At 46.1% G+C, this 17,684-nt stretch overlaps 1 protein-coding gene across 1 annotated transcript; it reads right to left on the reverse strand.

Annotated features, from left to right (window-relative positions):
* Positions 1-3,515: 3,515 nt before the first annotated feature.
* Positions 3,516-12,507, reverse strand: LOC104065700 (thioredoxin). The gene is made up of 5 exons (XM_009568208.2): positions 12,344-12,507; positions 5,835-5,939; positions 5,100-5,159; positions 4,318-4,383; positions 3,516-3,734 (listed from the first exon to the last, which is right to left on the reverse strand). The coding sequence occupies exons 1-5, from the start codon at positions 12,365-12,367 to the stop codon at positions 3,672-3,674; spliced, it is 318 nt and encodes a 105-aa protein (XP_009566503.1). The 5' UTR covers positions 12,368-12,507; the 3' UTR covers positions 3,516-3,671.
* Between the last annotated feature and the right edge of the window lie 5,177 nt (positions 12,508-17,684).

Raw genomic sequence — 17,684 nt, forward strand, 5'->3', positions numbered from 1 at the left:
TCCCCAAGTGCATGATGGCAGTTTCAGAATGCACAGATAGTGTTAATAAGTGTCACTATTTTACTGCAGACTAATCAAGAAGAGTTCCCTTGGTCCTCCCCTTCCACAATAGTTAGTCCTCTCTTATTAAGCCTAGCTATTCCAGCCATGTGTTCCAATTGCTGTGCTCAAGGAAGTACTTCTCTTGCTGGCCAGCCCACTCTATGAAAGCAAGCTACATAACAGGCCTGCAGACAAAAACATCTTGCCCTACTGGTTTGACAGCAAGGCACAGATCCCAGCCTGTTTCATAGCCAAATGAAACAAACTGCAGTCATTACCTGAGGGAAGGAGAACTTCTTCCTGAAGCCCTGGCTCCCGGAAGAAACCTTTGTATCAAGTTTCTTCCAAACATTCAAGCCACTTGGCCACCTACCGCTTCCCTCTCAACGGCATCTTCTCAGATCACTGCATCAAAGCAGCCAGTCTTGTTCATGCAAACAGCAGATCACAGAGTTCAACTGAAGAGTGACTCTGCCACGCTGCTGTCTGGCATATGGTAATATTGGCCTCATATGGTAATACTCCTTCACATGAAAAACAAGCAAGTAAAACCCACACCACCGAGCTGTTCAGGGTATTACTTTGTACCCATGTGGCAGGGCATGCTGTCCCTAGTGTGTGACAAGCCTGATTGTACCCTTTCCATTTGGGGGAAAACATTTATTTGATATACCTACGCTTTGTTAAAGGCTGAAACCTCATGTTCTTGCCTCTTCGAAGCCTCAGTCCAGTTCCGGTCTTGAACTGGGGCTCTCTCCTCCGCGCAGGGGCACTATTGCTGTAGGAACTGAGACTCCTTACATCTTAGCTAGGTGCAATCATTAGATTTTGCTTTCTGCCACCTGTAATCGTATGAACCAACTTCATATACTGGGAGAACTACACATTTGAAGGCAATATACTTACTGCTTCTTTAAAAAAAGGGAAGGTTTAATCAACACACAGATCCTCACTGCATATTCCTCAAAGAGACAAGCCTTAAAGAACACCTCGCAAATAAAACTATGCAAGTTATTTTCATTACAGGGTTGGTAAAAGCCCATCATATTTTTAATATCTGAAAAAGATACCTTTGGATCATCAAAGAGGCAGATTTACACAAGATGGGCCCCAGTTAATGATGATCTTTTCTAAGTTTTCTGGTATGAGACTAAAGTTTCTTCAGCTCTATGGTTAAATAACAGTGCAATTTACGAGTATGACTTTTGAATGGGGAACTGGGAACTTAAGTAAATCAAGAAGTTCCAAGCCAGCACTTCAGATATACTGAGCCAATAACCGGGAGGAGCTGACTGACAGGTGACCTTGGTAGGTAATTTTTGGGGAGACAACCACCCAGTACCCCTAAACCCCCCCTTGGAGCATGTGCAGAAGGTGCAAGGAATGGCTTGGCATTTATTATAATTACATGTGAATACATGATTACAGACTACGAATAACGTATGTCTTCATGTATAAATGGAAGCAATGAACCCCTGTGTGTATGCCTGATTTGAGGGAAACCTCCAAGCACCTGGGATTTGCACAAAGCAGAATAAAATACCATGTTTCTTGGTGATGTAGTTATTGGATTATTGTACACAGGGTAGCATGTCCACATTTTTGACAAGTTTTCAAAATGAGAAGATGCTGCAGCATAGGAAGATAAAGACCCACTGCACTTATAAGAGCTGCTTTGCACCCCCAATTCCAGCACAAAGGTTATTTCAGCCTTTCTGATCTTTCCCAAACTCATCTTGCATTTCCAGCCAGTTCTTCATCACCTGGATCTTTAGATGCTATTGCAGAGTGGTATTTTACTATAGGAGTAAACAAAGCATTATGTCAAAATCAACACATAAGCCGCATTTCCTATTAACTGCCCCTTTTCCCTACTATGATAGGCAATGTATGACCTTGTCTGGCCCCACCTTAGCGGCAATACTGTGTTGCCACACATCTTAGTGGCTTCCTTATTTCTTAAGGATAAGACTAGAATTTGAAGGCTCCTACTGAACCTCATCTGGACTTTTCACTAGGGGTTTTTAAAGTCTCTACTCCCAGCTACTGCCCAGAGGAAATAAGCAGGAGCTGCTTTTAAAAGCAATGCTTGTTTGCTTGGTGTGATTTTAATGGTGAATTCTTGATCCAGCATCATTTCACTCTCCCCACAATTCTGTCCATTGCAACACTTGGGGTAATAGCTTCCTCATTCCCCGTGGAAACAGCCTTTTAAACACACAGTTGTGCTCCTCTTAGTCAAACAGCCAGAGCTGCACAGAAAACATTTTGCAAGTCCTTTTCATCATATGATCATGACTTAGATGTTACATCCAAGATCCTTGATGGCTCATCCTGAACTAAGCGGTGTTGTCACTTCTTGGACTAGAACAATCTTGTCTCCAATCAAGACCATGAGCAACAACCTACTGAAGGCCCCCAGTCCTCAAGAACCAGGGAATTCATGCATGCTTGTGAAATGAGTGTAAGGCTGAGTCACACACAAGCTCCCCACCCAAAGACAAGAGACTCACTCTTTCCACATTATCTGCATATGTAGCAGGAACTCTTGCTTTTCTCAGTGCTACTTGATGGGCAGCACAGTCCATCTAGCCCTAACCAAACCACCAAGGACGCCGCTTTGATACAGAGGAGAACACAGCAGTTCTCCTTGGTAAACTGAATGCTGTACAGAAGAGCTGGCAGGTCAGCACTAATCTAGACAACTCAGTGCAGGTTTGGAGAACCAGAGAGTCCAGTTTACTGCCCAGCACAAAGAAGTGTTCAGCATGTTCCAAGAATGCAGTAATGCAGTCTAAGATGACAGGAATACATAAATCTAAATTATCTTGGGCCTAAGACGCTATGAGTTTCATCTCTTCAGTCATTTGTTCCAGACAATTGCCTAGAGCAAAGCAGCCCAACTTGGAGACAAAACATACTTTGCTAATAGAACCAGAAGGTACATCAATGGCAAGGCAAAAAGAAAAGGCAAAAAGAAAAGGCAAATAGGCAGCAGCTCGAAGTCCTACTTCACATTTCCATGGTAGGACAGGCATTATGTTCTGATTATTTGTATTATGTTCTGATAAGCCAAATCTTAGCTTTGAAGTCTAAAATAAAGTTTGACAAATTTTAAAAGAATATCTAGGTAAAAAAGGGAAACAAAAGAACAAACCTATCCCACCCAGTGAAAACTCTCTTTTCTACAACTCCTAAACTCCCTTTTCTGTCTGCAACCCAGACTGCCCCTCTTCAGATTATGGTCTGGTGCATGCCCCCTGAGCAAAGTGGCAGCAGACTTCTGAAGTGACTTTAATCACTATCACGCACAACGCAACTTTCCACCCCCAGCAATAACCCAGAAGTAGATCAGATTGCATTTGACAAGTCTCTGTATTCTGAAAGTACTCCTTTAACACAGCAAAAACCGACACCTTGGTGACATTACAAAATTCTTCACGTTTCTTTCAATCACAGCGCAATACCAAAAGTGAAGAATTTACACTTTATTGTACTCATTTACATAGACCAAGTTAGCTAGGTTAAGTGGTCAAAACTATCCCCATGTTTAGATTTGTTTAAGTAGAAAAGTTACAGGCCATAATTTAGCCAAAGCAGTCATGCTTCAATGTCTCCATGGTTGGAGATTAGACTAGAATTTTAATGGTCTCTTCCAGCTTCTCCTTATTGGCCCCAGAGAACTCCTGCACCTGTAAAGAGAGATTGATTTTTAGAAATGTTGCACTCAATGGGTCCTAACATCAGCTGCATGGCATCCAGACATTTAGGTCTATTCAATTCTGCTACAACTATAATTTTTTCACCACAACAACAGGAAGCATTTTGCAGATGTTTATGTATTCCTCTCACACACAACTCATGCAAAAAGTTGGACAAGAGTCTATCAAGAATCACTTCCAGGCTACCATCGCTGGAACATTCTACATGTCTCTTCTCTTGTTTTACAACTGATTCCAAACCAATGCTGTGTGAGACTCCAATACAGGCCTGAAGAGGCCTGAGGTGACTGCAGAGCAGAGGTAGCTCAAAGTTACCTTGGGTTGCTCAGGACCCTTACCAATCAAACTCTGGCAACATTGCTCCAAATAATCTGTCCCTGAGCCATACCTTTGCTGCAGCACTAAGAAACTTGCTAACGCTCTGGAGCGCCTTGATGCCAGTGGTGGTCCAGATAAATTATCAAGACAAACCAGGCTATGTAGTCTTAACATTCCCAACTCTTCTATTAAGTGTTTAGCTTGCCAGCTCCAGTTTCAAAAGAGCAGAACCTACCTTCTTCCCACTCTTGTAGAACTGGAACGTTGGCATGCACTTCACATCACAGTGTGTAGCAACATCCTGGAAGAGACAGAATCTTCAGCTGGACATGTCTGAAGGATGTTAAATTCAGAATCTACGAACTGCCTTTTGTTTAGGTCATAGGGCAAAGCCATTAATGCTCAAAATGAAGCAAGACCAAGGATGGTAGTCCTTCACTAGCAAAAGCAGTGCAGTGTTAATGTCTCTGAAATGAGCCTGGAAGCTCAAAACAGAGATGACTACTTGTAAGGCTCAAGAACCCTATCACAATTCTTGTTTTTCAACCTGACATTGTTCAATTACCTATTCAGCATTACTGCAACTGCTATGGAGCAGACACTTTATTGCACTTAATTCAAGACATGAAAAGAGGAAACAGGGCCAAGACCAGTGGAGAGACCAGACAGATCACCAGACAGTTGTGAGCCATTAGTTTTAGGGAAGATTGCATCAAAGCATCTTAAGGCCTTAGACTGACACTCCCACCCCAAAGTAGTGGGTCAGTGTTCCCAAGTTATCTAACAGAGGCCGTAGGGCTTCAAGCGTGCAGATAACCAAGGCACCTTGCTCTGCTCAGGTGTCCTCTAAAAATTAATTCTTTCCAGCGTAAATGCTAAACCCCTATTTCTGCTTCTCAAAGGTGACACAATCTCCCATTTTATTTCAGCAACTGCAAGGACATTTTAAAGAGTACTTAATTTTTGCTTGAGTGAAACTCTTTAGCTGCCCCCTCTCAGCATCACCCCAGACCATACCTGGGCATCATCCACATCAATTTCGATGAACACCACTTCCCCATACTTCTCACACAAACTCTGGAATGAGATAAGAAACTATGCAGTTAGTGTTCCAGGAAAGTGTTCTTCCAAAAGGCACATTCATATACATTATAAGGCTGACACTGCTTACCCCTCAGTGAAGCTTGCCTTGTTATCTTAAAGCAGCTATTTTACTTGAAGCAAAAATTGTTTTCTGCTCCAATACCTAGCAGAGTCTAGTGAAAATTGTTCAAACATACTCCCCGCAGAGAAGATCCAAATATCACAAGACATAGGTGAAAGGCCTTCTCTTGCATTCTTCAGCCAATCACAGAAAGCTGCAACAGTTTATCTCATACTTTACCAGGGGCTAACCTGGCCACCTAAACACAGCTGAAATGATTACAACAATTGTGTGCAGAAGGATAGATGCTACTCCACATCCCCCTTCTTGTGATAACACAACTGTTAATGCCCCTATAGACCCAAGATACATGTAAGAATGAGGGCAGCAGAAGTTAAACCACATTTAAGTTCCCATGCATATAAAACGTCAGTATATTTAACTTGATAGTCTCAAAGTAGATACTTCCAGGATTTTTCCCTTTTCCTGAAAATGCTGGCAATCACGGGTTGTAAGAGGACATTTCCTCCATGTTATTGTCAAGCAGCACAAACCCATTTGTATACACTCTAATACAGTTGCTAATAACAAACAGAAGGGCTACTTACATAGAAAAAAGGCTTGATCATTTTGCATGGTCCACACCACGTGGCTGAGAAATCAACAACTACAAGCTTGTCACCAGCAGAATTCAGTTCGGCCTCAAATTCAGACTATAAAAGAAGAATTGAACATATCAATGATCTTACCCCTCCTTTCCGAAATGATTTAGACTAATCCCAAAACTAGCTTGCTCTCAGCCTTAATGCACTAACCCATTGTGGCAGTTCTTTAAGCACAACACTTGAGTATTTGTACCATCATGTAATTGTTTCAGTATGAATAGCTTTCACCAGTGCTAGCATCACCCAGTGCCGGACAACTCTCTACTGGAAGAGACCACAGTGCTCAGTCACTTCAACTCACTGAATTGTCGAAATTGACCTAGTCTATGATCCTCAACTGTGCTTAGTGTTACCCCCTGAATGTGATCCTTATGGGTTTAAGTAATCCAATTTATTTCAGTCTTGGCAGGAAATCGTCTGTGTTATTCTGGGATGGACTTTCCTCAGAATGTGAAAAGAACAAACTTCTGCACAGTCCTCCAGTTTGGTGCCTTTTCCATGGCCATGATGGCTAATATCAAAATGATGCTGTGTGGTTTACTCTACTGCATGTTTTCTAAAGCAAGCTCACAGGATAGTTATTTTGCTTATTTTGCAAAGGGAACAAACATGTAACATTACCAGCCAAAGCACAGACTGACTACAAAGTAACACCCAATACTTATTTAGAAGCTGGAGTCCATTGGTTGTACTTAGTCATGCTAATCATTTTTTGGACAATGTTCCTCGGAATTTAGAATGCCTTACCTGCCATTAATCGTGTTTTCTTATAAAAAAGTGAATGTTTTAGCAGATTGAAAGATATTAAAAGCAATAATTACTTGTATGCTAGAAAGAGACAAACAAGTATCTCAAGCAGGAGCAGAAAATGCTGTTCAGCTACTTCCCCGAGTTTCTTTTACAAAGCAAGTACAAGCCACTCCAACATTCCTCAGCTTCACTCTCGTGGCAACACAAACTTCAGGAGAGCTGTTAACACAGACTTCATTTCAGATTATGCATAAGATAGCTGCTTTATTCTCCCTGTCTTGGGTTTGCATGACAAGGTTCTGGTAGCAGGGAGGCTACAGAGGTGGCTTCTGTGAGAAGATGCCAGAATCTTCTCCTGTTCAACGCAGCCAGTCCAAGATAGACCTGCCACTGGCCAAGGCTAAGCAACAGTGGCAGCACCTCCAGACTGATATATTATAGAAGGGAGTAACTCCAAAGAGAGGAGTGACAATGAGAGAAACAGCCCTGTAGACAACAAGGTTGGTGAAAGAGGCGAGAGAGGAGGTGCTGCAGGTGCTGGAGCAGAGATTCCCCTGCAGCTTGCAGGGAAGACCACACTGAAGCAGCCCATGGTGGTCCATGGCAGAGCAGTTATCCACCTGCAGCCCATGTTGGACTCCATGCTAGACCAAGCAGATGCCCAAAGGAGGCTATGAGCCCATGCAAAGCCCATGCTAGAGCAGGCTCCTGGCAAAACCTGTGATCCAACAAGGAACTCATCCTGGAGCAGTCTATTCCTGAATGATTAGAACCCCTGGGATGGACCTATGCTGGAGCAGTTCATGAAGAACTACAGCCTGCGGGAACGACCCTGTGTTGGAGAAATTTGTGGAGGACTGTCTCCTGCTGGACTACAGCGTGTGTGAGGAGTCCTTCCCCTGAGGAGCAAAGAGTGGTGGAGAAACATGTAATAAATTGACTATTACCTCCATTCTTTGTTTCCCTGCGCTGCTTGCAGGAAGGCGTAGAGAATTGGAGAGTAAAGTTCAGGCTGGGAAGAAGGGAGGCAGGGGGAAGGTGTTTTTATTTCTCATTATCTTACTCTGATCCAACTGGTAATAAATTAATCCAATTTCCTCAAGTTAAGTCTCTTCTGCCTGTGGCAGCAATGGGCAAGTGGTCTCTCCCTGTCCTTATCTCATACCAAAACCCTTTTTTTTTTTTTGAATTTTCTCTCCCCTGCACAGCTCAGGACAGGAGCAATAGAGCATCTTTGGCCAGCATGTGGCGTCCAGCCTGGGTCAACTCACGACACTACCCCACTTAACAGACCAGAGCATTACAATTCTGCCAGCAACAGCTAACTGGAAATTGTGTTCACAACTACGGCTGTAAACCTTACAACAGCACCAGCATTCTTATGTGTAGACCCATGAAAGTCTTCATAAGTTCCTGTAACTTTAAGTACACCCAACATCACATATCCCTGTTGATAAGACATTTTCTCTCCCAAAGCAGCTATCTTCAAAAGTGCAGCCTCCACATCTTGAGTTCTTCTGTCCTTGTACCTTGGAGATTCAGTCTACTCTGCTGTAAGATCAGCAGCTAACACTTTACACCACCTACTCTTAGCCAGAGAGATACAGGAACATAAAGTTTTCGTGTCGCTCCACCCCTAAGCTCCTGTACTCACACAGTATGCATTCCGGCACCCCAAACCCCAAATAACCTGAAGTTCAATGTTCCTATACAGCAACCTATGCTAGCTGCTCCCTGGAACCACTTGCACCACAGGTTCCTCAGTCAAACCTCATTCCTCTCTACCTTTAAATCCTACAGCTCGGTTTTGCATATAGCTTCTTACACCTCTGCACTGTAACATCACCAGCTCTTTATAGATTCCGCTTCCTGCACCTGACAGTTACCATCACCTCACTCTGAAGTCTTCAGTCCAGCTGCGTAACTAGTGGATGCTGCAAAAGGAAGTCCAGCCCTCGGCTGGGATGCCTTCATCCTACAGCCACACACCTCAGGCCTGTTATTGCACAGAACAAGGGGAAAGTGGGCACAATACCAACAGCTGGTCACCCACCACTGGAGACCTAGCCCTGACCACACCCAGGTGTTACCCTGCAAGTCATCACTACTATCAACTAAAATTGCTGCTCTGGGAGAGTGAGAAGAGTCACAGGGTCCAAAGGTGCTTACTCTTTCAAGTAAAAAAATTGTAACATAGGCAGAAGCCCTGAGTTTTCCCAGAGAGCTTAATTCCCCTGGAGAAAGGAAGACAATAATATAAGCTAAACAAGCTACTCAACCTGTCCAATGGAAGTCCGATTGACTTCCACAGCCATCTTTTGTGGTTAGGGTGAGAGGACAAGCTTTCATAGAAAACCCAAATCGCCTTTGTTAACAGAAGGGGAACGTCTCAGCACAAAACCATTTGATCACACTATCAGAGGATCTTACAATTTTGTTAACCAATATTTTCTTTGGGTAGCACCTCACTGGGAGAAACCTCACATCAGTTGGTTGGGTTTTTTTTTTTCTTGTTAACATTTAACTACAACCTCCCTGACTACAGGCAAGACCTGATTTTGCTTGCATTGTCCTCCAGCAGAAAAGCATGTGCTGACCACAGACAGTGCTGAAAAAAAGTCTACTGCTCTCACAATAGATAAACTAGCTTTAATCAAATCTGCCAGATGGTGCAGACCTTAGTTGCAAACATGACTTCCAACAGATATCAACTCACCCCTGAATTTTGATTGATCCAGCTATCTGATGGCCAATGGTTACATAATTTAGTGCCCAGGGTTTTTCTTTAATACATTAAACAAACAGATTGAAGGTTCAACTGTCTGAACTCCCAAGCAGACACCAGAAGCTGTAAGTTTTCGATATTTGCGTTGTCTCAAATAATAAGAGAGGCAACTAGGGTGAGATGAAAGCTTTGGCAACACTAGCTTTTACACCTCATTAGCCTCTGCTATGAAGCATCTGATGTCGCATAGTCAAACCCTGTTATAAGCCATGTGAGCCACCCATCTTGAGACCACATACATAACGCAACTGAAATACTGCTCCTTCACCAGCTTCAACTCGAGAAGGACCAGGAAAGCACCCTGAAAGTAGCCATTCTTCAGGAGCTAGTCTGTTAGCTCCTGTAATATTAACAGGAGCTGTAATATTAACATTGCTTTACTAATGCCATACACTGAAGCTTTTGCAGGTAGCGTATAAAGTTATTTTCCTCTTTGTATCAGAGAATACAAATCTCCATTACTAAGAATTAATCCAGAAATCCCTGTTGCACTGTACTTGAATACTATGGGTGTTCTCAACGTTAAAATCAAATCTGTGATTTAACTACCGGAGACAATTAATGCTCATAGCTGGAAGGATCGTGGACACCCAGTCCACTGGAAGTTAGAGCAGGCTCCACAGCCATTTTTAATGGAGAGCTCCACTCTCCATTTTTAAGCTCTTCTGGCCTGTATAAGAAACCTTAAACCTTACTCAGAAGTTCACCCTCTCGTAAACTGAGAGGGGCGAGAGATGCAAACTGGAATAAGAATTCCACTTTGAACTCGCACACCATTTCACCTCCAACACCTGACAGATAAGGCATTTTGTTCATTTTATCTTCAGGGAGCTTTCACAGGTATTTAAGATCAGGTCCCATAAATTAGTATGCTCATATGTCAGACGTTAGTAACTCATAGACCCAGCAGGGGAAGCGTGCCATGTTTTTCTATTTACACAAGGAACCGACTACAGCAGAACACAGGCTAGAAGGCAAAGCTGGATGCCATACAGCATCAGTCTCATGTCCCTCACTACCAGAGCAAACTGACACTTCAACCTAGCTTCAAGTTCAAAATGCAAGATTAGCCCAACAGGATTTTCCCTGAAATACAGAGCTCACTAAGTTTGCACAGGGGCTATTTTTGGAGATTTGGGTTCATAAGTTACAGCTAGCAAATACTCTGTTGTTGTCTATTAACCATGTCAGCTGCTGAGCACAAGACCACATACCATTTCATCACCAGCAGACTACTCTCCATGTCTTGGTCTAACCTTTATTACTGTTCTGCATCACAAAGCCACAGACATGTTTCTTTCCAGAGAATCACCCAAACAATGAGGTGCAAGGAGCAAGTCAGACAGCACAAGGGAAATACTTCTTGGACAGGGCCTGGGGCATATTGGTCTAGTGTGAGGTGTCCCTGCCCACGGCAGCAGTGGGTGGAACCGGAAGATCTTTAAGGTCCCTTCCAACCCAACCCATGCTGTGATTCTATGATCCTTACACCAGCAACTCCTGTTATTTAAGTACAGAAATGGACGCCAGTAATTCCTTGCCAGGCAAGAAAGCTAGATTCATGTTTTCCATGAGTTCCTATGCAGAAAGGCAGCAGAACTTCGGCCACTCTCAACTAAGAAAGCCACGTGATCCCCTGCACGCCGGCAATACAAAAGGCTAGCTGGGACCGATAACTTGGGGTACAGCAGTACCCTGTTATCAGCTTGGTAAGCTAAACATGACATTGCCTTAGGATTTTCATGGCAGTTGAGCAACGCGCTGCCGTAATATGAAACTGTATCACCTCCCTTCTCATTCTGACTGCCTGAAACCTCATGCAGCATGGTTATTTGTTCACCCCTCCTCAGACCCAAAAATGGGGTGTCCCCAACCTCTCCCTGGACCCAAGTATGGGCCCCATCCATCCTTTCCTCCCTCAGACACAAGCAAGTGGGTCTGTCCCCCACCCCGACCCAGCTAAAGGGGGGGTCTCTCCCCACCTCCTCTCCCCTGTCCCAAGCACGCGGTCTTGCCCTCCCCCTCCGCTCAGACCCAACTAAGGGGGGGGTCACTGTCGTCCCCCTCCGACTCAGCTAAGCGGGGGCATCGTGTCCCCGCCCTGTCCTCCCAAGACCCAGCTAAGAGGGGTTGTCACCATTCCCCTCCCTCCTTAGCTGGGTCCCAACTAAGGGGAGGCGTCGTGTCCCCGCCCACATCCTCTCCCGACCCAACTAAGGGGGAGTCATCGTCGTCGTCCCCCTCCTCCCCCTCCAACCCAACCACGGGGGAGCCTTCCTCTCCCTCCCTCCTCCTCCCCCGACCCAACTAAGGGGGGGGTTGCCGTGTCCCCCTCCGTCTTGCCCCGACACAACTAAGGCGTACCCCCTTCTTAGACCCGCACAAGGGTCATCTCCCCCTCCCACTTCTCTCGAGCCAACTAAGGGGGGGGCGTCGTGTGCCCCCCACGGCTCCCCCAAACCAACCAATGGGGGGGTGGTCGTGTTCCCCCCGTCCTCCTCTAACCCAATGAAGGCGGTGGAGATCTTGCCCCTCCCCGTCCCTCATAAAGGGGGGGTCATCCTTTCCCCTCCGGCTCCCACGACCAATTAATGGGGGATCGTCGTTCCTTCCCTCCCCTCTCCTCCTTCGACCCAACTAAGGGATCTCCCCCCTCCTCAGATCCCGGCAAGGTTTATCTCCCCCCTCCCTCCCAACTAACGGGGGGGGGTCATCGTCCCCCTCCTACCTAGCTAAGGGAGGGCGTCGTGTCCCCGCCCTGTCCTCCTCCTTCGAACCAGCTAAGGAGGGGGTCGTCGTAGCCCCCTCCCCCCTCCTCCATCCCAGCTAAGTGATGCCTCCTCAGACCCGACCGAACCCCCCTCCTCCCCTCTCCGCGTTCGATCCCGCACGAGCAGGGACCCTCCCCCGCACTCACCAGGCTGCCTACGATCTTCGCCATGGCTGCGGTTGGGGGAAAGCGAGGACGCTCGGCGACTCAAAGTGGCAAAGAAAGCGGACAAGACTCAGCCTCCTGCTCGGCTCAGAGGCTCCAACAGCAATGGAGACGATTAGTGCCGTACCCCTACTCAGCCGCCCGCCCCGCCGCCCCCGTTATAAGCGCTGCCGCCCCGCCCCGCGCCTGCGCCCGCAGCCCCGGCGGCGCGGGGGAGGGGCCTGCGGGAGGCAGCGGAAGGGGGGAGCGCACCGAGCTGCTGTGCGAAAAAGTGCTGCGTAACCATGAGCAGGAAGTATTTCTGGGGCGCTGCACGGTTTTTCCCCCATCTCCTCCGCCTGTTCCTCCTCCTTCTGCTCCTCCTGCTGGGCGCCCGCAGTACGGAGCGAGCGGGGATGCTGTAGGGGCGCATGGCCCGACCGGCCGGGACAGGGCGATAAATGGCTTTTCCCTTCTGTTTCCTTCTTTTCTTCCCGCCGATGCTGAAAATTCCGGCAAATGACTGCTCCCTGTGCCACCCGCCCCCCGCCAGGCGCGGGATGGGGCAGCGGAGCTCCCGCTGCTCGCAGGGTTCCAGCCTGGGTGGCAGGAACCACCGTGGGAATCCAGCCAAGACCAGAGAATGTCCTCACCAAAGCAGTTCCTGCCAGCTTTCCCAGCCGAGGCGGCTCTGTCGTGGAAGCACACATTTTCCTTTATCTCATCTATGTGTCTGTGCTTTGCAGAGGTCCTTTCAGGGCAGGTTTAGTTTGGATAGAAGGAAAGATTTCTATGCCGAAGGAGTGCTGAAGGCTTGGAGCAGGCTGCCCAGCGAAGTGGCAGAGTCGCCATCCCTGGAGGGGTTCAAAAAGCCTGCAGATGTGGCACTGTGGTTTAGTGGGCATGGTGGTGTTGGACAGATGGTTGGACTGGGTGACCTCTCCTGATAGAAGAAGTAGTTAAGGGCTAAGTAGTAGAGTTAAGTTTCATCTAAGTGATTATTTTTTTGTGAGTTAGGTAGAATGTCCCTCTGAGAGCATTTTCTTTCAGTTTCTTGCCCAGACACGCTTTGTTCTTTGAACATGACAGTGCCCTGTGTGAAGTATGATCTGTGCTGAACAAATGTCTCTTCTGTAATGGCTTCTGTTTGGAATCTCTTATCTGAAAGGCAAGGTCAGGCAGAGCTGGAGCTGGCTCTAAATTAGCAAGAGTTTTGGCTGTTGTGAAGTTTCATAATAACATTAGAATTAGACCTTGGAAAGTAATAGAATATGCATAAGATTTCTGGGGAAATTTATACATCTGTAAGTGGGAAATACATTCTGTAACCAGCTTTTGTCTCATTGCATATGATTAATGGAGATCACTACCACATGTTGTCCAGGCCCGATAAGGGATGCTTGCTTTCTGAAACTCCAAAGCGAGTCTTAGAGAGGCATCTACTGGCATTTTCAGCATCATTCCCAACCTTAATGACTGTACTGCATGCTGCTGTGCTGCTGCCTGCTCCAGAGAGCAGGAATGTAGAACGGAGCTGTTGCAGCCCTCCTTTCCCTCTGTTGAGCTGCTAGGATTTCATTTTGGAGTATGCGGTTACTGAGTCCCGCTCCTATTACACAGGAGACAGAGAAGGCAGTGTGGGGTTGTGGGATACTTGGTGCTGGGTATGAGCTGAATGAGGTATTTCTGGAGGCTTTAGCAGCCAGGTTATCAGGCTTGCTCTGGGGTGTAACTGAGCAGAGGACAGGAAGATTTATTTAAAAAAAATGAAAAAAACCCCAAACTCATGGAAAACAAAAGACAGGAAATTTGTGCCGAGAACAACCTAGATTTTATTTTGGAAGTTTATTGGGTGTGTGGCTTACTACAGCAGCAGAACTACAAGAACTGCTAGGCTCTCTTTTCTGCCCCCCTGGTGTCATCTCTTTTGCTCTTCTCCCTGCTTGTGGGTGCAACTTTTGTGTCTCCCCTTCCAGACCTGGTTTTGCCTGCCTGAAGCACTTTGGCTGCTGCTTTCCTTGCTCCTTCTCCTGCCTGTGCCTTCCTTGTCCCCGCTCCTGCACCTGTCTTGAAGCAATCCCAAGCACAAATACAGGCTGGGCAGCAAACGAGTTGAGAGTAACTCTGAGGAGAAGTACTTGGGTGGTGAATGAGAAGCTCAACCTGAGCCAGCAATATGCATTTGTAGTCCAGACAGCCGACTGTATCCTGGGCTGCATCAGAAGAAGTGCAACCAGCAGGTCAAGGGAGGTGATTCTGCCCCTCTACTCTGCTCTCGTGAGACCCCACCTGGAGTACTGCATTCAGTTCTGGAGTCCTCAGCGCAGGAAAGACATGGATCTGTTACGAGTGAGTCCAGAGGAGGGCTACTAAGATTTTCACAGGGCTGGTGCATCTGAGGACAGGCTGAGAGAGTTAGGGCTATTCAGCCTGGAGAATAGAAGGCTCCAGGGAGACCTTATTGCAGCCTTCCAGTATTTAAAGGAAAGCTGGGCTGGGGCTCTTTATCAGGAAGTGCAGTGATAGGATGAGGGGTAGCAGTTTTAAGCTGGAAGAGGGTAGATTAGATATTGGGAAGAAATTTTTTACTGTGAGAGTGGTGAGGCACCAGAACAGATTGCCCACAGAAGTTGTGGATGCCCCATCCCTGGTGGTGATCTAGACATGGTTCTCAAGAGTGTACTAGTTACTGTCACGACAGCACATAATAAAAGTCATACAGAGGAATATGGGTCCTCTGGCTAGGAAAAAACCAAACTGACACACAGAAAATACACCCTGTTTTCTTTTATTTTGTCATTTTCTTTTTTTTTTTTCCCTCAGACTGTGGAGTGTCTCGTCATTTAGCTCAACGCAGTCCTTGGCTGTGGGGGCCTTTGGTTTGCATGTGCCCTCACTCCTATCCATTTTCCTCATGGTCATAAATGCAACATACTTTCTCCACTGAGCCATCAGAGAGGGAATGTGGCTGTTAGAAGTTTGCAAGTGGATGTGAGAAAGTTGGAAACTAAGTGACTTCTGTGTTTCAGCAGATTGCTCTATGGCCTGTTATACCCTGGAGTTACTTGATAATGACAGCGAGCCAATAGACAGCTCTTGGCAAGTACAGGGGCAACCAGGAAGCACTTTTAAAGTCATACTTTTGCCCTTCCGGAAAGTGGTTTTGCTTACTCCTTAAAGTCAGAGATGGTTTGAGGGAGGACAGAGCAGAAATGCAGTGAAGGCTTCAAAAATCAGTCCTCAGACAGTTTCTCTTCCAAAAGCTCTGGAGACATTGATGAATGCTCATGCCACCTATACATGGTAAGAGTGAATTGCTACACTCTTTAGTATGTAGAAAGACTGTGGGAGAGAAAGTTGGCAAGTCTACATTTAGGTGCTCTCAAGTGAATTACTTGGAACCTCTTAGATGTAGTACAGTGAAAAGGACTGTATTTTTTGAGATCCCCTCCAACAAACCCTCACAAATGCCCAGGTGGGAATTCAATGAAAATTTGACCTCTTTTAGTCATCTCTAAAGCTCCTGTGACAGAAGGCATATTTGTTGTTTGTTTGGTTTGGTTTTAAAACTCTGCTTCTGATGCTTTCTGTCACCTGTTAGGTGACACCAATATCCGCCAATGGTGGGGAAGGGCTTCACCTGGAGCTGGTGGTGAAACTCAGTGTGCTCGGGGTCGGGCCCATGAGAGGTCTGGGAGGCTGAACTAATTAGGTTTTGAGTTCTTCCTGAACAGCTGGGAAAGTTGGGCAGCAGTGATTCCTGGCAGGACAACCAGTTAAGTAGGTTGTAAGTCCATCTGCATGAATGAGCTGGAAATGCGGCCTATGGCTTTTGCTCACCGTGGTCACACTGTGATGCTCTTGCAGCCCCACATGCTTGCAGCTTTCCAGCTATATTTCCCTGTAAGTGAGCTTGGTGGGCCCTGGAGACATGGAGTCTGTTTTCCAGGGCTTGCTTTTGTCTTGTCTGCTTCATGAGTTGGTGCAGGTTGATGGCTGGAAGAAATGCCATTGAGTAGTGAGATGCGAGGTGGGCTTGGGGTCTGCAGCTTGGGTACATCCTGAGGGCAGCATTGCAAAGTGTTCACCAGTAGAAAGTCAGCTCTTGTAGGCTTAGGGCTCCAGCACATCCATGGTCCATTTTCTCATAGGCACATGACGGAGAGTGAGGAAACCCAAAAATGGAGAGAAAAAAAAGAGGAAGCACAAAGGAAAAGAGAAGAGAGCAGGGGCACAGATCCAGCAGCTTCTGCTAACTTCTCACAAGTTAATCCCTCCAAGCTCCCACGACCATAACTGAGACAAACTTTTGTCTCCCAAAACCAATATTTAGTCACCCCACCACTGAAATGTATAGTGCACTAAAAAGGACAGCGACAGGGAAAATACTGCTACAGCCATGGCATAGATGACCAACCATGACCAGCATTAAGCAATGGTGGAGAGAGTTGCAGAAATGAGGAAGCTGCTAGAAGCAATGATTCCAAGTACAGCTGTATCAAGTTTTATTAAAAGGAAGGTCAGGTTATTTGCACTGCCTTACAATGGAAATCAGGAGTGTTGCACCTGGCCATGACACAGCAACAAAGCAGCAACCTTTAATTGTACTTTCCCTTTCCTTCCAGCCTGCCCCTCTGGAGTATTTTGCTTTTGTAACTGACCTATTAAAGTGCAATAAATATTTAATAATTTGATAGGTGTGGTTGGTGTTGTGTGAGCAGAAGTCAAGCAGGAAACATGCTTCTCTCTCCCAAGATGATGCACTAGCAACAGAATCACCCAGACCTTTGAATGCTTGGCGTACCGCATCTGGTTGAAAGATGGCTGAAGAAGCCAAGGAAAAAGAAGGAGAACAATGTTCTTGTCCATGGTTGATCTCCCTTACTGAGGGAGGATATTGGTTAACCTGAGAACCAAGAAAAAATGCATGCTACCACCCTCCCACTTATTACTGTTCTATTTTTATGGAGCCTTGTATTAGTAAGAACCTGTTCATTTATTTTTAAAGAAGCCTTCTGTGAGGTCACCTGGGTTTGTGGCATGCTCTGGGTCTCCAGAAATAAAGGTACTGCTGTCATGATGTTTGCAAATGCAGGAATGCTCATCTGTGCTCTCCAGTATCAAGGCACTTCAAGTCTCAAGCCGAGAGACATAGCACTTGTTGTGTAATTACCTTAAATATCTCAAACTCAGCCTGAGATTTTCAGTCATCTCCTCCATGCTTACAGCCTGGACAGGGGAGAGAAAATGTGATTAAATACTTGTGGGTTGAGATAAAGATAGGGAAAGACCACTCAACCATTACCATCACGAGCAAACCAGCCACACCTTGGGGAAATTAATT

Source organism: Cuculus canorus, chromosome Z, assembly GCF_017976375.1.
Source record: "Cuculus canorus isolate bCucCan1 chromosome Z, bCucCan1.pri, whole genome shotgun sequence".
Lineage (NCBI taxonomy): Eukaryota > Metazoa > Chordata > Aves > Cuculiformes > Cuculidae > Cuculus > Cuculus canorus.

Bases quoted from the DNA above. Each gene is read 5' to 3' on its own strand.
- LOC104065700 (XM_009568208.2), bottom strand. From the start codon at position 12,367: ATGGCGAAGATCGTAGGCAGCCTG. The intron at 5,940-12,343 runs GTGAGTGCGGGG...CTTCTTTTATAG, and splicing joins CGAAGATCGTAGGCAGCCTG to TCTGAATTTGAGGCCGAACT. The intron at 4,384-5,099 runs GTATGGTCTGGG...TGTCTCTTCCAG, and splicing joins TTGATGTGGATGATGCCCAG to GATGTTGCTACACACTGTGA.